This window comes from Amblyraja radiata, unplaced genomic scaffold, assembly GCF_010909765.2.
Source record: "Amblyraja radiata isolate CabotCenter1 unplaced genomic scaffold, sAmbRad1.1.pri S36, whole genome shotgun sequence".
NCBI lineage: Eukaryota > Metazoa > Chordata > Chondrichthyes > Rajiformes > Rajidae > Amblyraja > Amblyraja radiata.
Window position 1 is genome coordinate 517,586 of NW_022630149.1, and position 25,014 is coordinate 542,599.

The 25,014-nt window shown below is 46.1% G+C and overlaps 2 protein-coding genes across 2 annotated transcripts; one reads left to right on the forward strand and one right to left on the reverse strand.

Moving 5' to 3' along the window:
• Window positions 1-4,508: 4,508 nt before the first annotated feature.
• Window positions 4,509-4,886, forward strand: LOC116969392 (late histone H2B.L4-like). Its single transcript, XM_033016264.1, has one exon. The coding sequence runs from the start codon at window positions 4,509-4,511 to the stop codon at window positions 4,884-4,886; it is 378 nt and encodes a 125-aa protein (XP_032872155.1).
• Window positions 4,887-9,646: 4,760 nt separating this feature from the next.
• Window positions 9,647-10,024, reverse strand: LOC116969393 (late histone H2B.L4-like). The gene has a single exon (XM_033016265.1). It carries the CDS (start codon window positions 10,022-10,024, stop codon window positions 9,647-9,649), a length of 378 nt encoding a protein of 125 aa, XP_032872156.1.
• Window positions 10,025-25,014: the final 14,990 nt, after the last annotated feature.

The window sequence follows — 25,014 nt, forward strand, 5'->3', positions numbered from 1 at the left end:
CTGCATGACTGGAATCAGCTTATTGTGTAAAATCCTGTACTGAACATGAATTCCACCAGCTTGACTGTGTGGTCATTAAATAATCTTGAATAAATAATCTTGAAGTGGCTGATAGCAGGAAACGCAGGGATTGGAAAGTGCGTTCGGTTCGGTGTGGAGAGAGATGAGGCGGGTGATCAGAGCCAAGCGGGCGGCACGCAAGTCGAGAGGTGGCAAAGCTAGAGGCTTACTAAAGGGCCTGTCCCTGACGCGACTTTTCAGCGACTGTCTTCGACCTTCAAGCTCGAGGGCACTCGCCTGGAATACATCGAGCTGGATCGACCGTCAGCGATAAAACGCTGTTGGATCGAACGTCTGCGCACACACACACGCACGCACGCACACACACACACGTATGCACACACACACACACACACACGCACGCGCACACACGCACACACGTACGCACACACGCACGCACACACACTCACACACACACGCTCACACACACACGCACACACACGCATGCACACACACACACACGCACACACACACACTCACACACACGCACACACACACACACGCACGCACACACACGCACGCACACACACGCACACACACACACACATGCATTCACACCCACACACGCACACACGCACACACACACGCATGCATACACACACACGCACGCACGCGCACACACACACACACACACACACACACACACACACACACACACACACACACACACACACACACACATCGCAAAGGCGGGGGCCAGGGAAAGTGGGGGAGCGCTGTCTGAAATTCACACCCGTGATGAACAGGAAGATAAAAGATGGCTGCACAGTTACGGTAAGTCCTTTAGAGAGCACGGAGGGGGGGGGTGGGGGGGGGGTGGAGAGAAGGGGAGAGAGGGAGGGAGAGGGGGAGGGAAGGGAAAGAAGGGGGGAGAAGGGGGGGGGGGGAAGGAGTGGAGACACTTTTAAGAAGCCAGCCAACTTAATAAAGTTTAGCGGGCATTTAACATTACCTTTTTTTTCTCAACAAACTTTACCTTCAACTACCTTCTACTGCCTTCGATTACTACGAATAACATGCCCACCTACGATGTCCTACCTCGACTAAACCTACAGGGTAAAAAAGTATCGATTTTTTCCATGGCGACCTTTATTTACCTGCGGGCATTTTTCAGCATGTTCAAAAATACGCCGCGACCTAGCTGAGGCCTCGAGTACGCGGGGACTACTCTCGTGTTGAAAAATTGGTCGCCATGGAGAAAATTGATAATCCTGTAGTTGTAGGTCTAGTCTTAGTGGGGTCGGCATGTTATCATAGGTAATCGTAGGTAGTCGTGATAGTCGTAGGTAGTTTTAGTATCACAAGCGAGGCTGCCAAATACACTAAAGGTACAAAGATGCGGGGGGAAAAAGTTTTACTAGAATTAGTCCAGGGCAAGAAGGGAGAAATAGCTGTGGTACGGGTTGAGGGTAGATTTGGAGAAAGGTGTTTGGATGACCCGGTTAGGGTAATTAAGTAAAGACCTGCTGCCATCTTCAAGCGGCTAATAAACGCATCTATGTTTTCAGCAATGGGAATTTGGGGAAAACATATTTTAATCTTCAAATTAAAAGCATTGGGGTGTACGAGTCAGGAGGTCATGTTGCAACTTGATAAGCCAATGCTTGGGCCACATTGAGAGTATTTTGTACAGTCTGGTTTGGCACGACATCCGGAGGCTGCAGCAAATCGTCCGATCAGCTGAGAAGGTTATTGGCTGCAACCTTCCCCCCATTGACGGAACTGTACACTGCAAGGGCCAGGAAGCGAGCGGGCAAGATCATCTCTGACCCCTCTCACCCTGGCCACAAACTCTTTGAATCACTTCCCTCTGGAGGGCGACTCCGGACTGTCAAAGCTGCCACAGCCAGTCATAAAAACAACTTTTTTTTCCCAGGAGTAGTAGCTCTACTCAATAACCAAAAATCTGTTAACCTTCAATCTTCTTGACCTCACAGTAGTTCAGTTTTACGACAGTTATAGAATCAAAAAATGCATTGATATGAAGCCAAATAATGGCCTGCTGTTTTTCTTTGGATACATTTCCCGCCTTCAATCACTTCCGATCTCAAAGCAATTCAATGTTATGATTTTGCCTCCTTTTGCTCTGGTATTTTATTTAATTCACATGCTTAATCAATGATGTTTTATTATTAGTGTTTAATGTTTCATGTGTCATTCCTAACTGTCACTGTATGTCATGTTGTCACTTGTGGGCGGAGCACCAAGGCAAATTCCTTGTATGTGAATACTTGGCCAATAAACAAATTCATTCATTCATTCATTTCTGGTCACGAATGAAGGCTTGGAGGCTTTGTATGTGCAGATGAGATTTATCAGAAAGAATGACGTCTCAATTAGAGGGCTCTGGGTATTAAGAGAGGTTCGACCCACCGAGTCCGCTCAGACCAGCACACTGGCACTGTCCTGCACACACTGGGGACAATTCACAATTTTTTACCGAAGCCAATTAAACTAGAACTTAAACTGCAAACCTGCACGTCTTTGGAGTGTGGGAGGAAACCGGAGCGCCCGGAGGAAACCCCACACAAGTCAAGGGGAGAATGCACAAACTCTGTACAGACAGCATCTGTAGTCAGGATGGCACCCGGGTTTCTGGCGATGTGAGGCAGTAACTCTACTGCTGTGCCACCGTGCCGCCCTTACATCGTCGCGCTAACCCCCAGTACACATTTCTTCACATGTTTAATTAGCTCTGCAAAATAAATGAGTTTTGATTTAACATTGGAGCCTACCCTTTCAAGTGAAAAGCCTATTCATGCCTACAATATTCTGTTGTGTTGAAGCAAAACAAGAATTTCATTGTCCGATCTGGGACACATGACAATAAACTCTCTTGACTCTTGACTTTTATTTTCACATAAAAGGATAGGCTGCAATTGTTCAATCAAAACTTAGCGTTAGTAGTTTCAATTAGTATGTTAAATTACATTGCCCAATTTCGACCCGGGTGTGATTTATGGTGCAGCCAGCAGTTGCTGAATAATTTAAAATATTTAATCAATAATTTTATATACCAAGTTCATAGTATAAAATATATTGGAAGTAGGCTGGGGGTTTGATAGCGTATCTGAAAAAGCTAGTCATTGGATTCCTCTACGATCGAGATTAGAGGCGGGAAATGTAGCAAAATAAAAGAACAGGCCGTTATTTGATCTCAAATTAATTCCGGTTTTGCAACCACGATTTAGTTGCTAACAGACAGAATTCCAGATCACAATACCTATTTTGAAGATTAAAAGAGTTTGTTTCCTAAATTCCCCATGCTGAAAATTATTAGTTCGTTTCCATCTTCAGTCTGAATAAGGGTCTCGACCAAAACGGGAAAGGGCAACCCGGAAGTCAGCGAGCCTCGTGATTGGCTGCTTCCAGGGGATACTGCGTGGGTCCGACGGGCTGGGAGCCAATAGGAAAGGGGCGGCGGCTGATTCCTCATTTGCATAAGGCAGTGTATATCAGGGGGCGAGCGGCGACGGGCGGCCGCAGTCGGGGTGAAGGAAGGAAGGAAGGAAGGGAGGGAGTGAGCGGGCGATCGCGGTGAAGGATGCCCGAGAATGTGAGCAAGGTGATCGCCAAGGAAGGGGCCAAGAAGGCGGCTTCCATGTCGCACTCGAAGGGCGAGAAGAGGCGACGCCGGGTCCGCAGGGAGAGCTACGGCACCCGCTGAGTTTCTCCAGCATTTTTGTGTACCTTCTGCACGGCCAATGTTCGCCAAGCACTTTAGCTGTTGTTGTCCCTTCAGTTCTGCTTCTCTTTTCCTTCGTTTCGCTTCACTTTTGGAATTCTGAAGTTGGGTACATGTCTCTCACACTTACCCCGACTTCCACAATTTTTTAGAGCCCAAAAATTCAACATTTTGGCGGTTTTTAACAAGTAGAAAAGTACGCGTTTCTTGCATTAATAACACATACCGGAAGTTACGGCTGTCCTCCAGATGGATTTAGCACCCCGTGCGTCAAGCCCTATGACCCAGTGACCTTACGTGCAACCAAAGATTATAGAGGAGTTCCTCTATAATCTGCGTGCAACCCACTCATGAAACACAACATCAAACAAACTCTGAACTATAACAGCCTTTGGACTTTACCTTTATGTTTATGATGTGTGTGTATATATATATATATGTATATATATATATATATATATGGACACACTGATCTGATCTGCATTTATGACTGCAATATCCTCTTGTGCTGCATCAATGCAAGAATTCCATTGTCCTATCTGGGACAAAACTCTCTTGAATCTTGACGCGGGAAAGGGCGGGCAACCCGGAAGTCAGCGGGCCTCGTGATTGGCTGATTCCAGGGGATACTGCTGGGTCCGACGGGCTGGGAGCCAATAGGAAAGGGGCGGCGGCTGATTCCTCATTTGCATAAGGCAGTGTATATCAGGGGCGGTGAAGGAAGGAAGGAAGGAAGCGAGTGAGCGGGCGTTCGCGGTGAAGGATGCCCGAGAATGTGAGCAAGGTGATCGCCAAGAAAGGGGCCAAGAAGGCGGCTTCCATGTCGCACCCGAAGGGCCAGAAGAGGCGGCGCCGGGTCCGCAGGGAGAGCTACGGCATCTACGTGTATAAGGTGCTGAAGCAGGTGCACCCGGACACGGGCATCTCCTCCAAGGCCATGAGCATCATGAACTCCTTCGTCAACGACGTCTTCGAGCGGATCGCCTGCGAGGCGCTGCGCCTGGTGCACTACAGCGGGCGGCACACTATGTCGTCGCGGGAGATCCAGACGGCCGTGAGGCTGCTGGTGCCCGGGGAGCTGGCCAAGCACGCCGTCTCCGAGGGCACCAAGGCCGTCACCAAGTACACCAGCTGCAAATGAGACACCCGCTGGCAACCTGCACTCCACCCACCCACCCACCCAACAAAGGCTCTTTTCAGGGCCACTTCCACATTGTCCGCTTGGAGTTTCGCCTTCCACAGGTTGCATAAACAGCCCCTGCTATTTCGCTTGGGCACTTACCCTTTGTCGGCTTGGAGCTGCGCCTTTCGTAGTTTGCATCAACAGCCCCTGGTATATCGTCTGAAGAAGGGTCTCGACCCGAAACGTCTCCTTCAATATCAATCAATCAATATCAGTTTTATTGGTGAAATGAATTTGACTGCAGCGGTACAATGAAAAAGAACACAATAATTTGTTTTTAACACAAACATCCACCACAGCATTCATCACTGTAATGGAAGGCACAAAATATGGCCAGCCCTCCTCTTCCATTTGGCCAGACCTTCGCTCCACAGATGCTGCTTCCCCCGCTGATTTTCTCCAGCATTTAACTATACCCCAGAAAAAGGGAGATGTTTCAGTGGTCAGTAAGACTTATATCAGTCCCATTCAATACGTTCACTGAGCAACTCGGACAGAGCTACCTAATGCCAACCAGATCCGTACTTTTCACTCCAAAAAATAACTATGTGGTGAGGATTAAATTAAGTCTGAAGAAGGGTCTCGACCCGAAACGTCACCTATTTCCTTCGCTCCATAGATGCTGCCTCACCCGCTGAGTTTCTCCAGCATTTCTGTCTACCTTCGATTTTTCCAGCATCTGCAGTTCCTTTTGTAAACAACTGGTAATTTCGCTTGGGCACTTCCATTTTGTTAGCTTGGAGCTTCGCTTACAGGGGGCTTTGAACTCCTCAATCGTACTAAAATCGACGGGAGTGGAGTTGGGTGTAAAATGGTCAACAGCTTCCAATAATAAACAGATACTTTTATTAGGGAAGAGATAAGACTTTTTTGCCTTCCATCACAGCGAGGAGGTGTTTGGAGATTCACTGTGATGGATCCTAGCAGCATGGTGCGCTGACAACAACATGGCCCTTAACTCCAAGAAGACCAAGGAGCTCATTGTAGACTTCAGGAAGTCTAGGGGCGGCACGCACACCCCCATCCACATCAACGGGACGGAGGTGGAACGTGTTTCCAGCTTCAGGTTTCTGGGGGTCAACATCTCCGATTACCTCTCTTGGACCCACAATACCTCAACTCTGGTCAAGAAGGCTCACCAGCGTCTCTTCTTCCTGAGGAGACTGAAGAAGGTCCATCTGTCTCCTCAGATCCTGGTGAACTTCTACCGCTGCACCATCGAGAGCATCCTTACCAACTGCATCACAGTATGGTATGCCAACTGCTCTGTCTCCGACCGGAAAGCACTGCAGAGGGTGGTGAAAATTGCCCAACGCATCACCGGTTCCTCACTCCCTTCCATTGGGTCTGTCCAAAGCAAGCGTTGTCTGCGGAGGGCGCTCAGCATCGCCAAGGACTGCTCTCACCCCAACCACAGACTGTTTACCCTCCTACCATCCGGGAGGCGCTACAGGTCTCTCCGTTGCCGGACCAGCAGGTCCAGGAACAGCTTCTTCCCTGCGGCTGTCACACTACTCAACAATGTACCTCGGTGACTGCCAATCACCCCCCCACCACCACCACCACACTCCTCCCACAGGAAAAACACTATGTCTGTATGCATGTAAATAGATTTATTTATTGAAATCATATTCTATGTCGCTCTTCCAGGGAGATTCTAACTGCATTTCGTTGTCTCTGTACTGTACACTGACAATGACAATTAAAGTTGAATCTGGATGTTTGTGTTAAACTGTGTTCTGTTTTTTTGCTGTTATGACTGCAGGGAACGAAATTTCGTTCAAACGTTTGTTTGTTTGAATGACAAAAAAACGAATTCTATTCTATGTAGGATAGTTTAGATTTAACTGTACCCCAGAAAAAACGGAGATGTTTCAGTGGTCAGTAAGACTTGTACAATGAGATCAGTCCCATTCAGTACGTTCACTGAGCAACTCGGACCGAGCTACCTAATCCCAACCAGATCCGTACTTTTCACTCCACAAAATAACAATGTGGAGAGGATTAAATTAAATCTGAATAAGGGTCTCGACCCGAAACGTCACATATTCATTCTCTCCATAGATGCTGAGTTTCTCCAGCATTTTTGTAGGAGTCAGGGGATATGGGGAGAAGGCAGGAACGGGGTACTGATTGTGAATAGACGGGTAGATAAAAGTGCTGGAGAAACTCAGCGGGTGAGGCAGCAGTTATGGAGCGAAGGAAATAGGCAACGTTTCGGGCCGAAACCCTTCTTCAGACTGTGGATGATCATCCATGATCACATTGAATGTCGGTTCTTGGTTTCTTGGTCCTCCAAAATATTCCAAATGGAATTTAAACTGGAGGTGGTGGAGGGAGGGCTTAAGCCAGAAAGGGTTATTGGGAAGAAAGAGCTTCTTTAAATTTAGTTGCATCTGGTTGGGTAACTATCGTTGGGTGGAGATTATTCCATGCTTTAATTGTGTGTGCGCGGGGGAAAAACGAATTGCTGTACACATCTGTCTTTGTAGCTGGGATCACAAATTGGATCGAATGCCCTCGTCTGCTCCTAATTGGTTTGGGGTTGGTGTAGGTCTTGTAGTCTATGTCGAGCTGACCATTTAACATTTTGTAAAAACAGGTCAAACGGTGAGCTTCACGTCTGTCTTGGAGAGGGTTCCACCCCAGAGAATTCAGAAGTGTGGTGACACTCGCTTCACAGTGAATCTCCAAACACCTCCTCACTGTGATGGAAGGCAAAAAGTCTTATCTCTTCCCTAGGAAAAATGGGAGATGCAACGAGACCTGGGTGTCATGGTACACCAGTCATTAAAAGTAGGCATGCAGGGGCAGCAGGCAGTGAAGAAGGCGAATGGTATGTTAGCATTCATAGCAAAAGGATTTGAGTATAGGAGCTGGGAGGTTCTACTGCAGTTGTACAGGGTCTTGGTGAGACCACACCTGGAGTATTGCGTACAGTTTTGGTCTCCTAATCTGAGGAAAGACATTCTTGCCATAGAGGGAGTACAGAGAAGGTTCACCAGACTGATTCCTGGGATGTCAGGACTGTCTTATGAAGAAAGACTGGATAGACTCGGCTTGTACTCGCTAGAATTTAGAAGATTGAAGGGGGATCTTATAGAAACTTACAAAATTCTTAAGGGGTTGGACAGGCTAGATGCAGGAAGATTGTTCCCGATGTTGGGGAAGTCCAGAATAAGGGGTCACAGTTTAAGGATAAGGGGGTAATCCTTTAGGACCGAGATGAGGAAAACTTTTTTCACTGAGAGAGTGGTGAATCTCTGGAATTCTCTGCCGCAGAAGGTAGTTGAGGCCAGTTCATTGTCTATATTTAAGAGGGAGTTAGATGTGGCCCTTGTGGCTAAAGGGATCAGGGGGTATGGAGAGAAGGCAGGGATGGGATACTGAGTTGGATGATCAGCCATGATCATATTGAATGGCGGTGCAGGCTCGAAGGGCCGAATGGCCTACTCCTGCACCTATTTTCTGTTTCTCATAGGTGTTAGTAACAAATCGAGCTGGCTCGCAGGGCCGAGTGGCCTACTCCTGCACCTATTGTCTCCATTCCCGTCATTGTCGGTCCGGTCGAGGAGCTTATAGTAGGTATGTTGCAAAGCCTACCTGAAGCGTCTTTGAAAATCTGCCGCTGCGGGTGTGCGCGATTTTGGCGCCGTTTAGAGGGGGCGGGTTTAAAACGCGATTTTCTCTAAGCTGTTCAAATCGAAGATGTTCAGCCTAGTTAATTATTAACGAAAAATCGCTGAAAGACCCCGTCGCAAAAGCTATTATTAGTTTTAAAGGCCTCGTATAATAGTTATAGTAGTTTAAAAATCAATCTCTAAACCCGCGACCGCCAGCAACCGCAGGGTCTCATAAAGCAAACATATGAAGGTAGGCTGTATATTTTTACATTAAAAAGGGCTTCTAAAGATCCCTTTATATAAAGTTTAATATTGCGAGCAGCTCATTTTGGGCCCATTATATCCCGCAGTATTTTTCTGGGCATTTGGGGCACAAATCTACCGCAATGTGAACGTTCTAAACCAGCGCGTTCCACAGGGACCCACTGGAAAGCTGATTTAAATGGGCATTTATTTACAGCAATTAAACACTAAATTCCTTCCATTTGGTCTATAAATTAATGTAAATGAGATTTAAAAATCATGTTTTATTGTGAATTATTTGTGAATATTATTTGGACATTTAGGCTATTTAAAAATGTTAATCGTTTATTAAGAAATGGATAGATGTTTAGATCTAGTAATTGAAGTCTGAAATTAGCTACAATTAGGTTAACTAATTATATGCTTTAATTTCAGGTCATCCAAGTAAGATTATTTTATATTTGTTTCAGAATGCTTCAATCTATGATGCCTGAAAATTTCATTCAGTTCTCTTAATTTTTAAGAAAGTTATGGGCTTTTGACTGTTCACGATCACAGCTTTTTTGTTATATCCATAGAAAATCAATAGGGAACAAGTTGCTCATTTCCCAGTATGAAAATGGCCATAACTTTTTAAATACTTGAGATATGAAAGTGAATTAGGTGTCAAATTAAACTTATTGTTATGCTTTATCTGATGGGATAAATTGCAGACTTGATTTTTAAAATCTCAAAATTTTGTAACATTGCTACTTATAGCCCCTGTAAGCGAAACTCCAAGCGGACAATGTGGAAGTGGCCCTGAAAAGAGCCTTTGTTGGGTGGGTGGTGTGCAGGTTGCCAGCGGGTGTCTCATTTGCAGCTGGTGTACTTGGTGACGGCCTTGGTGCCCTCGGAGACGGCGTGCTTGGCCAGCTCCCCGGGCACCAGCAGCCTCACGGCCGTCTGGATCTCCCGCGACGACATAGTGTGCCGCCCGCTGTAGTGCACCAGGCGCAGCGCCTCGCAGGCGATCCGCTCGAAGACGTCGTTGACGAAGGAGTTCATGATGCTCATGGCCTTGGAGGAGATGCCCGTGTCCGGGTGCACCTGCTTCAGCACCTTGTACACGTAGATGCCGTAGCTCTCCCTGCGGACCCGGCGCCGCCTCTTCTGGCCCTTCGGGTGCGACATGGAAGCCGCCTTCTTGGCCCCTTTCTTGGCGATCACCTTGCTCACATTCTCGGGCATCCTTCACCGCGAACGCCCGCTCGCTTCCTCCCTTCCTTCACCCCGACTGCGGCCGCCCGTCGCCGCTCGCCCCCTGATATACACTGCCTTATGCAAATCAGGAATCAGCCGCCGCCCCTTTCCTATTGGCTCCCAGCCCGTCGGGCCCACGCAGTATCCCCTGGAATCAGCCAATCACGAGGCCCGCTGACTTCCGGGTTGCCCGCCCTTTCCCGCGTCATGATTCAAGAGAGTTTTGTCCCAGATAGGACAATGGAATTCTTGCATTGATGCAGCACAAGAGGATATTGCAGTCATAAATGCAGGTCAGATCAGTGTGTCCATATATATATATATATACACACACACACACACATCATAAACATAAAGATAAAGTCCAAAGGCTGTTATAGTTCAGAGTTTGTTTGATGTTGTGTTTCATGAGTGGGTTGCACGCAAATATTATAGAGGAGCTCCTCTATAATCTTTGGTTGCACGTAAGGTCACTGGGTCATAGGGTTTGACGCACGGGGTGCTAAATCCATCTGGAGGACACCCGTAACTTCCGGTATGTGTTATTAATGCAAGAAATGCGTACTGTTAAAAACAGCCAAAATGTTGAATTTATTGGTCTGTAAAAAATTGTGGAAGTCGGGGTAAGTGTGAGAGACATGTACCCAACTTCAGAATTCCAAAAGTGAAGCGAAATGAAGGTAAAGAGAAGCAGAGCTGAAGGGACAACAACAGCTAAAGTGCTTGGCGAACATTGGCCGTGCAGAAGGTACACAAAAATGCTGGAGAAACTGGAGCTCTCCCTGCGGACCCGGCGCCGCCTCTTCTCGCCGATCACCTTGCTCACATTCTCGGGCATCCTTCACCACCCCGACTGCGGCCGATCGTCGCCGCTCGCCCCCTGATATACACTATCTTATGCAAATGAGGAATCAGCCGCCGCCCCTTTCCTATTGGCTCCCAGCCCGTCGGACCCACGCAGTTCCCCTGGAATCAGCCAATCACGAGGCTCGCTGACTTCCGGGTTCCCGCCCTTTCCCGTTTTGGTCGAGACCCTTATTCAGACCGAAGATGGAAACGAACTAATAATTTTCAGCTTGGGGAATTTAGGAAACAAACTCTTTTAATCTTCAAATAGGTATTGTGATCTGGAATTCTGTCTGTTAGCAACTAAATCGACCAGTGGTTGCAAAACCGGAATTAATTTGAGATCAATTTAGGGCAGACGAGGGCATTCGATCCAATTTGTGATCCCAGCCTGTTCTTTTATTTTGCTACATTTCCCGCCTCTAATCTCGATCGTTGAGGAATCCAATGACTAGCTTTTTCAGATACGCTATCAAACCCCAGCCTACTTCCAATATATTTTATACTATGAACTTGGTATATAAAATTATTGATTAAATATTTAAAATTATTCAGCAACTGCTGGCTGCACCATAAATCACACCCGGGTCGAAAGTGGGCAATGTAATTTAAAATACTAATTGAAACTACTAACGCTAAGTTTTGATTGAACAATTGCAGCCTATCCTTTTATGTGAAAATAAGTCAAGAGTCAAGAGAGTTTATTGTCATGTGTCCCAGATCGGACAATGAAATTCTTGTTTTGCTTCAACACAACAGAATATTGTAGGCATGAATAGGCTTTTCACTTGAAAGGGTAGGCTCCAATGTTAAATCAAAACTCATTTATTTTGCAGAGCTAATTAAACATGTGAAGAAATGTGTACTGGGGGTTAGCGGGACGATGTAAGGGCGGCACGGTGGCACAGCAGTAGAGTTACTGCCTCACAGCGCCAGAAACCCGGGTGCCATCCTGACTACAGATGCTGTCTGTACAGAGTTTGTGCATTCTCCCCTTGACTTGTGTGGGGTTTCCTCCGGGCGCTCCGGTTTCCTCCCACACTCCAAAGACGTGCAGGTTTGCAGTTTAAGTTCTAGTTTAATTGGCTTCGGTAAAAAATTGTGAATTGTCCCCAGTGTGTGCAGGACAGTGCCAGTGTGCTGGTCTGAGCGGACTCGGTGGGTCGAACCTCTCTTAATACCCAGAGCCCTCTAATTGAGACGTCATTCTTTCTGATAAATCTCATCTGCACATACAAAGCCTCCAAGCCTTCATTCGTGACCAGAAATGAATGAATGAATTTGTTTATTGGCCAAGTATTCACATACAAGGAATTTGCCTTGGTGCTCCGCCCGCAAGTGACAACATGACATACAGTGACAGTTAGGAATGACACATGAAACATTAAACACTAATAATAAAACATCATTGATTAAGCATGTGAATTAAATAAAATACCAGAGCAAAAGGAGGCAAAATCATAACATTGAATTGCTTTGAGATCGGAAGTGATTGAAGGCGGGAAATGTATCCAAAGAAAAACAGCAGGCCATTATTTGGCTTCCTATCAATGCGTTTTTTGATTCTATAACTGTCGTAAAAATGAACTACTGTGAGGTCAAGAAGTTTGAAGGTTAACAGATTTTTGGTTATTGAGAATCAAGAGTGTTTTGTCCCAGATAGGACAATGGAATTCTTGCATTGATGCAGCACAAGAGGATATTGCAGTCATAAATGCAGATCAGATCAGTGTGTCCATATATATATATATATACACACACACATCATAAACATAAAGATAAAGTCCAAAGGCTGTTATAGTTCAGAGTTTGTTTGATGTTGTGTTTAATAAGTGGGTTGCACGCAAATATTATAGAGGAGCTCCTCTATAATCTTTGGTTGCACGTAAGGTCACTGGGTCATAGGGCTTGACGCACGGGGTGCTAAATCCATCTGGAGGACATCCGTAACTTCCGGTATGTGTTATTAATGCAAGAAACGCATACTTTCCTACCTGTTAAAAACCGCCAAAATGTTGAATTTTTGCGCTGTAAAAAATTGTGGAAGTCGGGGTAAGTGTGAGAGACATGTACCCAACTTCAGAATTCCAAAAGTGAAGCGAAATGAACGTAAAGTGAAGCAGAGCTGAAGGGACAACAACAGCTAAAGTGCTTGGCCAACATTGGCCTTGCAGAAGGTACACAAAAATGCTGGAGAAACTCAGCGGGTGCAGCAGCATCTATGGAGCGAAGGAAATAGGTAACGTTTTGGGCCGAAACACTTCTACCGATTGGCCGTGCAGATATCGGAATTGAAAATATTGGGAATTATCGCGTTTGCTCACTGCATTTCATCAACTAAGGTATTATTTGTGGTTTTTCTTGATTCCTTTTGTATCTAAAAAGTCTCAGAAGTGATAAATCTGGCTGTAAATTTTGCCTCAGAGGCGTTTTCTTTTTGTATGTAAAAACCCACTTGAGAACCATGGGCGATTTTAACATTTAGAGCCGGATTTATCACCTCTGAAAGTTTTTAGATGCCAAAGGAATCAAGAAAAAACACAAATAATGCCTTAGTTGATGAAATGCAGTGAGCAAACGGCCAATGTTCGCCAAGCACTCTGGCTGTTGTTGTCCCTTCAGCGCTCCCTTCTATCTACCGTCATTTCTCCTCACTTTTGGAATTCTGAAGTAGGCTAAATGTCTCTCACGCTTATCCCGATTTCCATAATTATTTACAGCGCAAAGATTGACAATTTCAGCGGGTTTTAACGGGCCCGCTACGCTGGAAACAATGGTAAGTGCCTACCTGCAGTTCATCGCGTGTACTCCAGTTGGCGTAGCGTAGCAACAGTACAGGTCATGGGTCGTGACCCAACTGCCGTGAAACCTCCCTATACAATCTGCGCTTACATCAGGTCGCAGGGAAGAGCAAAGATACTAGAGGCTCCTCTGGTATCTTTGGGGGAAGGCTATGTTTGCTCCACACCCGAGTTGATCCAGGACTGGGATGTCAGGTTGTCTTATGAAGAAAGACTGGATAGACTAGGTTTATACTCTCTAGAATTTAGGAGATTGAGAGGGGATCTTATAGAAACGTATACAATTCTTAAGGGGTTGGACAGGCTAGATGCAGGAAGATTGCTCCCGATGTTGGGGAAGTCCAGGACAAGGGGTCACAGCTTAAGGATAAGGGGGAAATCCTTTAAAACCGAGATGAGAAGAACTTTTTTCACACAGAGAGTGGTGAATCTCTGGAACTCTCTGCCACAGAGGGTAGTCGAGGCCAGTTCATTGGCTATATTTAAGAGGGAGTTAGATGTGGCCCTTGTGGCTAAGGGGATCAGAGGGTATGGAGAGAAGGCAGGTATGGGATACTGAGTTGGATGATCAGCCATGATCATATTGAATGGCGGTGCAGGCTCGAAGGGCCGAATGGCCTACTCCTGCACCTAATTTCTATGTTTCTATGATTCTCGGATCCCCCCGATAGAAATTTGTAGAAATTTGTCAAAATTACATTTTGATGATAATTTAAGCTATAGTGTGATCAACACAGCAAGGAATGCTTTGTCGGCATACTTATCGAGACCATCGGAACATCAAGTTCTAGGATCACATCCTTTGGCTTGTAGATACATGAAGGGCATCTTTAATGCTACTTAGGGATTGGGATCCCATCTCAAATTTGTCGTTAGATAAATTACGATAAAAGCAGTCATGTTAATGGCTTTAGTATCAGCTCAAAGAGTACAAACATTACACAAGTTAAGGATAGACAGAATTGGAATGAAAACAGAGGAAATTACATTCTATGTCTATGACCTGCTAAAACAGAGCCGACCAGGAGTGTCGGGGTGTAAATTGATTTTCAGCTTATCCTGCAGATCAAAGACTTTGTGTAGTTACATATTTAAAATACTACATTGAGACTACCAAACATCTTACAGGTGTAGAAACTGGATTATTCATCAGCCATAAAGCCACACAAAAAAGTGACAACACAAACAATTTCAAGATGGCTGAAGAAGGTGCTATTGGATGCTGGAATTGATACTGATAAATTTAAATCTCATTCCACCAGGGCGGCGGCAACATTGGCGGCCAAGGATTTGGACATTCCAATAGACCATATCCTTGCGGCCGCAGGTTGGGAAAATGAAAGGATGTTGCACAAGTATTATCACAAAGAAATTGCAGACCCTGGTGTATTTGATGGTACTATTTTGAATTCAGTATTAAATGTCTCTAGAGATTAAAATGGGACACATAATGTTTTACCATAAAATAAACCATTAATTAATTAAACAAGTATGATGGTTTGCATGTTATTGACTGTTTTTCACTCATAGAGTCAAGCAAAATGCAGTGATACGCCGGAACCCAATCTACGGCCTGAAATCACAGAAGCTTTAAAATCTTCACGTAGTCACTCACGTGACTCCGAAGTAAAATAGTAAGATTAAACGAGAACTTACCAGTTTGAAGTTTGATCTTTATTTTATGAGGAGCTACGTCAAGGGACTACGTGCCCTCCGCTCCCACCCTAATAAGATCAAAGGTAAGTTAGGTTTGTATCACGTAGCTTACTATTATGCTTCGGAGTAGATCATCTGTGAATTCACACCGCTGCTTTGAAGTTTGACGCGCATGCGCCTGGACGGCCTTCTTCACGTAGTCCCTCGACGTAACTCCTCATAAAATAAAGATCAAACTTCAAACTGGTAAGTTCTCGTTTAATCTTACTATTCTTTTTAAAAGAATGGAAACTAATAACATCTGATGCATATATATTGTGCAGTTTTATGGGGTTTAGAATTGAATTTTATCAAAATAAAAATCCCCCTACACAACATACTCCAAAAAGAATATATTCCTTCTCCAAAGAGGAGATGAGAAGAATTCAAATAGAAGATTTTGAGTAAAAAAGGGGTAATAGAGAAAACAGCTTATCAAAACCATCAATTTGTATCTAGTATTTTCTCTAGAACAAAAAAGGATGGGGGTACTAGAATCATTTTGGACCTCACAAGTCTCAACTCCTTTGTACAGTATAAGCATTTCAAAATGGAGACTTTTACTAATGCTTTGCAATTAATTTCAACAGAATGCTACATGGCAAGCATAGATCTCCAAGATGCTATTATATGAGTCGGCGGACTTTAGGACCGGGGGAGCCCGGAGCTCAGGACCCGCCGCCGCTGCTGAACCCGCGGGAAGGGAGGTTGTTTCAAACTTTATATTTTCACAAAAGTAATTTCTGTTCCGTTGCCGGACGCGGTTAACTTGTTAAAATAAACGGATCGACAGACAGACGGGTCTGGTTTCAGTTGCTGTTTATTTCACTCTTCCCACATTTACATTCCCCCTGGTTTTATTTCCGCGCTCACTGGGGATTCACGACGCGGAATTTGGGGATTAAATGGGAGCCGATCGTTCAGCGCCGACCTGTTGTCCACCGGGTTTCTGCCCCACAGCCCCTGAGCCCCGCTCCTGACGCCGGTCCCGGGACCCGACCCTTTTACACACCCGGAGCGGAACCGGAGCAGATTCTCAGCCACTGGTTTACATGCCCAGTCCAGAAGAAAGGATAAAGTTTCCCCGTGAATTTATTCCCAGTGAAGGTGTGGAGATGGGACTTGGTGTCCGCGTCGTAAAATGAAACTGTCCCGGACTCGTAACTGAGATAAACTCCCAGCCTCCCGGGGATGGGACGGGCGGGGAGAGGGGATGGAGGGGAGGTGAGTGCATCAAACTCGTCATCCACCCGCCTGATGCTCCAGACTCCAGTCTCCGGGGTCAGTGTGACCTGTCCCTTCCTCTCCACAGACTCTGCGGCGACTCCCAGACTCCAGCCCCGACTCCCCGCCACCTCCACCTCCCAGTAATGTCTCCCCGATGTGAATCCCTCCGATCCCAGCACAGACAGACTGCCTGTAAACCTCTTCCCGGTGTCAGGGAGAATCCTCTCGGTCCCGGTACATCTCACCCTCTTCCGATCCTCAGACACCTCGAGCCGCGCATGCGCTGTTTCCACATCCAGGGTGACGGAGACTGGGGGGAGAAGCAGAGAATCAGAGAGTCCCCGGGGGTCGGGGGGAGACTCGGGCACAGGCGGGCGGACAACTGGACCCTTGCCCGGGGTTTCACCCACAACCACATCGGATGGACAAGAGACATCCCTCCCGGAGTTTCTCAACCGGGCAGAAGAAGGGGGAATTCCGCCGGTTATCGGGAACGGGAGGGGGCGGTGCGGGGGGGAATAAGGATGAACGAGATTGCGGGTGAGGATGGAGAAATAAGGCGGGTATTCAAATATCATGCCAGTAGATGGCGAGGGAGAGATAAATTGAGAGATGAGGAGAATGGTGTGAGTGGTAATTAGAGGATGTAGGGATATGGGGTGGACTTGCCGTGATCATACTGAACGGGAGTGGACTGGACAGGCGAGGCAATCTGCTACTGTTTACTTGCTTTCTTTAGTGGAGGGTGGATTTGATGGTCTGTACAACCAAGAAGACTCTGATCTCATGGTGAAGCAATATATGAACTTCACTGAGGGACTTGACAATGATTTGCATGCAAGGTTGGTCCAGAAAGCAAAGGCAGGTGGGATCCAAGACGAGTTGGTAAAATGGACCCACAATTGGCTTGGTGGTTGGAGGTAGAAGGTAGCGTAGAAGGATGATTTTGCTGCCTGGAGGTCTGTGACTGGTGGAGTGCAGCAGAGATCGGTGCTGCAACCTTTGCTGTTTATTTTATGTTTTCACGGCTTGGATGTGAATGTAGGAGGTGTGACTACAAAGTTTGCAGAGAACGGGTAATGTTGTGGATTGCAAGGAAGTCTGTCAATGTCTGCAGCAGGATAGAGGCTAGATCAGCGAAACTTTATTTTCATGCAGGGATATAAATACTGGAGGACGCAGTTTTCTTCACACAAAGAGTTGTTAAATTCTTGGAATATTTTGCCAGGAGGTGGTGGTGGAATCAGATGTAATCACTACATGTAAAAGGCATTGTGATTTAGGAAACGAGGTGCAGAATAATACGGTTCTAATGTGGGTAAAAGGAATTTGCGTGGCTGGGGAAAAAGGTGGACATGGATGCGATGGGCCGAAGGGCCTGACTATGTAAAGTACAACCCTGGCTCTCTGGCTCCAAGAGCACTGAATGACTGATTATCCACAGCCACCGGGTGTGCGGGGAATTCCAAAGGTTGCCCAGTCTCTGCGTGCAGTAATGTCTCCTTGTCTCTGCCCTAAATGGTTCAGCCCGCATTCTGAGAGAGTTTCCGCTGGCTCCTGACCCCTCAGACAGGGGAAACATCCTCCCTGCATCCAGCCCACTGAGCAGTGTAAGGACTTTGTATTTCCCAGAGATCTCCTCAAATACAACTGGACACTCGAGCACACAGGCAGAGTCTACTCAATGTCACCCACACAACAAATATCGTTACGGAACCAAGTATTGTCAATCGTTGCTACACTCGCTCTGTGCAAAGTTTATCTTTGTATAAGTAGAAAAAAAACATAAGACAGGAAGAAAATAGGTGCGGAGTAGGCGCCGCCTCTCAGGCCTATCCTCTGTTCAATGTGATAATGGCTGAACGAAGCTGGCTCCAGTTCCTCCTCAGTGTGATTTCCCCATAACCCTCAGTTTAATGATCTTTCCAATATCCAACTATTTTCCCTTCACCTATACCCAGAAACCTGGCCTGTCACCATCAATGACGCCACACAATTCCAGATATTTACTGCTATGTTAGAGAAACAACTTCAACCCTCTGCATGGTACGTGGTCTGGATGTTTGGATCAGATTGAATCCAGGAAGAGTTACACAATGGAGCATAACCATGGCTTGAAGGCAGGAGACAGAGGGTTGGTGGAGGAATGCTTTTCAGACTGGAGGCTCTCGCAAAGGGTGTGCCATAGAGCACGACTCTATCTCCATTGTTGGTCGTTATTTATACGAACACTTTGTATGAGTATGTGGGTGGCATGTTAGTAGGTTTGTGGAGGTCACTAAGATTGGTGGCGTCATGGAGAGTGAAGAAGGTGACCTGAGATGAAATGTGACCTTAATTAGCAGGTGTAATGGGCTGAAGAATGGAAGACGGAATTTTCTAAAGTCTAAAGATTGAGGGCATCAGTTTAAGGTTAGATGGTAAAGTTGGAAAAGGCATTGAAGGTCACTGTTTTCAGGCAGTGGATGGTAGAGAGATAGAACGAGATACCAGAGGTGGAGGTGAGTACAGTTACTGCGTAATGTTTACATTTGTGGTACTTAAAGGTGTAATCAATAAGAAGAATTGAAACTGAACAAGTTTTACCTCGCTGAATGGCACAAGTTTCTCTCCACAGCGTGTTCAACTCAAAGTGGTGATGAATCTTTTCAATCGGCAAGGCACCATCTGTCACTGACAATGCACGAACTTCATCACTAACCCTGCAAATATTTAACAGCTGGTTAGAATCTGAGCTTCCACAATTTCGGAGCTGTTCTACAAAAACATGCAGAGTTTCAATCAAGAGCGTGCCCTACCTCGTTCTCCGACCAGCTGCCTCCTGAAAGAAATAAGACACACGTCTGAATAACCGAGACAGAACATCCACATCCCGACAGCAGAAATGGCACGCAAATTGCCACAAGATTCCTATTTACCAACTCTTATTGCGGCAGCCACACTGACATATAAATAATATTTCCGTTGGGACAAAGAACCACGGGGGGGAAACACAAGGAACGTACATGAAAATGATGCCATCATTGAGAGGGTGCAAGTTACGGGATAGAATGAGAAGGTGGTGGGTGTTATTCTGAAGAAGATGTCAGGGAATGAAGGAATGGGGCGATTTAAGATTATCTGTGGATTTAAATGGGTGGGGGACACATAGTATTGCTACTTTTAGGGGAGTGGGAGATTGCAATCTGTTTCGATGAATGCAATCAACCTGGCGTGCACAATGAATTATGATCAAATTGAACAAGTTGTCGTACAACTTTAGGCTGTGCACGCCATACGCAAGTAGAAGCAGCTACTTTTAGGGAGACAAAAATTCAAAGATCAAATGTGTGATGGCCTTTAATAAATCCCATTAGTCATGCAGCAAAGGGAACGTGGAACTCATTCGCACAAAAGTGGCCAAATGTTGGAGATACATTGAAGGGGGAGTAGGATAAGCACAAGAGATTTCCTCTTGTTGCCCCATTCCCTGCATGTTCAATTCATGGATGACAGATGATAAATGATGATGTGTGCGCCACGTTCTAGATTTCAATGTTAATCCCCACAATGTGGTCATGGCTAATCTTGTCCATGACAGAACTCCCCCTTTTTTCCCCCATTCCCCTCATGTTCAATTCCTGGAATTTTCTCTCCTTCTGGTTCAAATACGGCTAACATTTTCAATCCCCAAAGTCTCTGGGTTGGAGAATTCCAGAGAATCACTGCTCTCCATCCAGTCGTGGACCTTGGGGACAATGGTAAAATGACTCTTCATTCTTTACAACTGCAAGGAATATCGATCCAACCTCGAAAAACCCTGCTGATGAGACAAGCCCCGCATCCTGCAATTATCCTGGTGATTCACTTTTGTGTTGCCTCCAATGCTGTAACATCATTTCATGGTTAAGGTCATGAAATCTACGCAAAATGCTCTCGATGTGGCTCGGATAATTGTGACAAACCCCCCCTAGAAGATTCTATAGTTATTTTATCAGCAAAAGAATAACCGGCTGGAGAATATTCCCCTTTAAGAGCAAAAGGATAACTAGGGGTAGAACAGGTCCAATTAAGTGCTGTTAAGCAGGACAAATTCCAATGTAAACTTAAAGCACACGGTATTGGGGGTTCAGTATTGATGTGGATAGAGAACTGGCTGGCAGACAGGAAGCAAAGAGTAGGAGTAAACGGGTCCTTTTCACAATGGCATGCAGTGACTAGTGGGGTACCGCAAGGCTCAGTGCTGGGACCCCAGCTATTTACGATATATATTAATGATTTGGACGAGGGAATTGAATGCAACATCTCCAAGTTTGCGGATGACACGAATCTGGGGGGCAGTGCTAGCTGTGTGGAGGATGCTAGGAGGCTGCAAGGTGATTTGGATAGGCTGGGTGAGTGGGAAAATGCATGGCAGATGCAGTATAATGTGGATAAATGTGAGGTTATCCACTTTCGTGGCAAAAACAGGAAAGTAGACTATTATCTGAATGGTGGCCGATTAGGAAAGGGGGAGTTGCAACGAGACCTGGGTGTCATGGTACACCAGTCATTAAAAGTAGGCATGCAGGTGCAGCAGGCAGTGAAGAAGGCGAATGGTATGTTAGCATTCATAGCAAAAGGATTTGAGTTTCGGAGCAGGGAGGTTCTACTGCAGTTGTACAGGGTCTTGGTAAGTCCACACCTGGAGTATTGCGTACAGTTTTGGTCTCCTAATCTGAGGAAAGACATTCTTGCCATAGAGGGAGTACAGAGAAGGTTCACCAGACTGATTCCTGGGATGTCAGGACTTTCATATGAAGAAAGACTGGATAGACTCGGTTTGTACTCGCTAGAATTTAGAAGATTGAGGGGGGATCTTATAGAAACTTACAAAATTCTTAAGGGGTTCGACAGGCTAGATGCAAGAAGATTGTTCCCGATGTTGGGGTAGTCCAGAACAAGGGGTCACAGTTTAAGGATAAGGGGGAAATCTTTTAGGACCGAGGTGAGGAAAACATTTTTCACACGGAGAGTGGTGAATCTCTGGAATTCTCTGCCACAGAAGGTAGTTGAGGCCAGTTCATTTGGCTATATTTAAGAGGGAGTTAGATGTGGCCCTTGTGGCTAAAGGGATCAGGGGGTATGAAGAGAAGGCAGGTACAGGATACTGAGTTGGATGATCAGCCATGATCATATTGAATGGCGGTGCAGGCTCGAAGGGCCGTATGGCCTCTACTCCTGCACCTATTTTCTATGTTTCTATGTAATTTCAGAAATGTCACCCACCATGCTGTGAGTGTGCAGTTTCACTTCGCCTAACTGTAGTGTAACCCCTCACCTTCAGAAATATCCCGTTGTCTTTTTGATCTATCTGTTCCTGCAACGTTGAGAGTTCCTTTTGGATGGAATTTAAATTTGCTTGAATCTCTTGAAGCCTTTTCTCCATTGCGTTCCGAATTTTCTCCTCTTCTTCCCGGATATCTGCGAGTACACGCCGCTCCTTCTCAGTGAAAATCTGGTGCAGTTCAGCAAACTGGGATGTGATCTGTGACTGAAGGTTGTGTGACTCTTCCTGTGAAATGAAAGGTGAAAATCAATATATAATGTCACTATATTGTGTTTCCTAACGATGTGCAAGGGCCAATCAACCTTGTGGCATGGAGCACAGAAATAAGCCATTTGGCCCAACATGTCCAATGAGTTCCATAGATTAATTACCCTCTGACAAAATAAGTTTAGGATGTCTTTTAGTTTAGAAATAACGCGGAAACAGGCCCTTCAGCCCATTGAGTAGCTTCCGGGTCACTGCTCGTGCGGTCGACCGGTCGGTGCAGAGAGTAGCTTTGAATGTTTGTCTCTTCGTTACGTTACGTTACGTGAGTTTGTGAGAGTGTTTTGTTTTGTTTTAAGTACATCGGGTATCGATTGACGGTCAACTGCTGCTACCTCACACTACTACCTCACACACACACACACACACACCGGACCAACGAGCTAACGTTAATTAGCCAGCTAGCTTTTTGCGTTCACTGCTCCAAAGTATGGACTTCACATGGACACTATGGACTCTTATGCTTCTACTGTTCGTCTTGGATTATCTGCCCACTGCATCATATGGATATACTCTTCCGGACAACCAACGGATTACTTACTGCAGGGACTTTCTACTTCAGCTGCAATTTCACTCTCACCAAGCCCCTGCCATAGACAAGTTTCCGGAGGAGCTACAATGTAAACTCCCAACCGACCGGACAGGCACCCTGCACAACAATAGAAAGAAGGTAACGAGACGGGGGAGGAAGAAGAAGGGTGGAATTAAAGCAAGACTTAGGCGAGGAGAAAGTAAGCACCGTGCACTTCCCTCAATGATCCTTGCTAATGTGCGCTCATTGCGTAACAAGACTGATGAACTGCAAGCTAACGTTTTTCACATGTATGAATACCGGACTGCTTCCATTCTTGCTTTCACTGAAACATGGCTGACTGGGAGTGACAACAGTGACAGCATGCACATAGATGGCTTCGGGTCTCCTGTAAGGTTAGACCGTGATACTTAACTGACTGGCAAGCACCATGGCGGTGGTGTCTGCCTCTACATCAATCCACGCTGGTGCAAAACAGTTGTTGTCAGAGAAGAACTGTGCAACCCTGACATTGAACTCTTGGCTGTCTCCCTGCGTCCCTTCTACCTTCCCAGGGAATTCCCACAACTGTTTTTCATTCTGGTTTATACCCACCCCAGAGCAAATGCATCCACTGCTACGGAACATATAAGAAATATGCTCGACCGACTCGAACTGATATCTCCGGACGCCCCCAAATTCATCATGGGTGACTTCAATCACTGTTCAATTGACAAGTCACTTAAAGGATTCTACCAGTATGTCAACTGCACCACCCGTCTAGGGAAAACACTGGACAAATGCTATGGGTCAGTCCCAGACGCCTACAGAGCCGTCTACCTCCCTCCCCTAGGCTCTGCTGACCACAGCAGCATACTGCTCGTTCCTGCCTACACACCTGTGGTAATGAGAACAGAGAAAGTCATCAAGGACATCAAACAGTGGACACCAGACAGTATTGACAGGCTTCAAGGGTGTTTTGAAACCACAGACTGGAATACCCTCACATCCTCCTCCACCAACATCAGTGAGCAAGCGGATACAGTCTCAGCATACATCACTTTCTGTGTAGACAATATTATCCCCTCCAAGAAGGCCACAAGCTTCCCTAACAATAAACCCTGGGTGACTAAAGATCTAAAAAACATATTGAATAAGAAAAAGAGAACATTTTTTTACCGGTTCTGAAGCTGAGAAGAAGGAGGTAAACAGAGAGGTCAAGCGGGCCATAAAAATTGCCAAGCTGAAATACAAGAACAAAGTGGGGCAGACCTTTGGAAAAGGGAACCTCCGTGCGGCTTGGCAGGGCCTCAAGAACATGGCAGCAGTGAACTCTGTCTCTACCAGCCACAAGCCCATTCAGGTAGCAGGAAGCAGCTTCACTTCACTCCCGAATGATCTCAACTCCTTCTACACCAGATTTGAAAAGGACAATAGCACCCAGCTAGAATCAATCGTCTCCACACTCAGACCTGATGACTCCGGCCTCAACATCAACACATCAGAGGAGCCCTCAAAAGGACTAAAAAGAACACAGCTCCGGGGCCAGACAACATCTGTGGGCGGACCCTATGGCACTGTGCTGAGCAGCTGGGAGGTGTGTTCCAGCATCTGTTCCAGGGCTCTTTGACCAGCAGCACAGTCCCCGCGATGTGGAAAAACTCAACAGTGATTCCCATCCCAAAGAAGGGCACCACCAAGGTCCTGAATGACCTTAGACCGGTGGCTCTCACCTCCCTGATCATGAAGGCCATGGAGAGGATCATCAAGGAGCACATCACCAAGGCAACTGGCTCGATGATGGATCCATTGCAGTTTGCTTACCAGGCTGGTAGGGGTGTCGATGACGCAAAAATATTCATCTTAAACACCATCCATAAGCATCTGGAAATCCCCAAGGCCACAGCCAGACTTCTGTTTGCAGACTTCTCATCAGCATTCAACACCATGCAGCCACATATTTTGGCTGAGAAGCTCATCACCCGCTTCCACCTCAACCACCAACTCACTCTGTGGATTATAGACTTCCTCACCAACAGATCACAGAGGGTGTTGGTGAACCACACCTTGTCCGACACCCTCTCCACAAGGCTGTGTCCTCTCCCCACTTCTCTTCATTCTCTACACTGATGACTGCAGATCCACCCAGCCAAACTGCCACTTTGTAAAATTTGCTGATGACACAGTCCTCCTGTCTCTGCTTCCCAGCCATACACAACATCACAGCTCAGCCCTGCAGGACTTTATAGTATGGTGTGAAAAGTCTTGCCTTGAGCTAAATATAAGCAAAACCAAGGACATGATTGTGACCTTTTCCCCCCAACAG

Bases quoted from the DNA above. Each gene is read 5' to 3' on its own strand.
- LOC116969392 (XM_033016264.1), top strand. From the start codon at position 4,509: ATGCCCGAGAATGTGAGCAAGGTGATCGCCAAGAAAGGGGCCAAGAAG.
- LOC116969393 (XM_033016265.1), bottom strand. From the start codon at position 10,024: ATGCCCGAGAATGTGAGCAAGGTGATCGCCAAGAAAGGGGCCAAGAAG.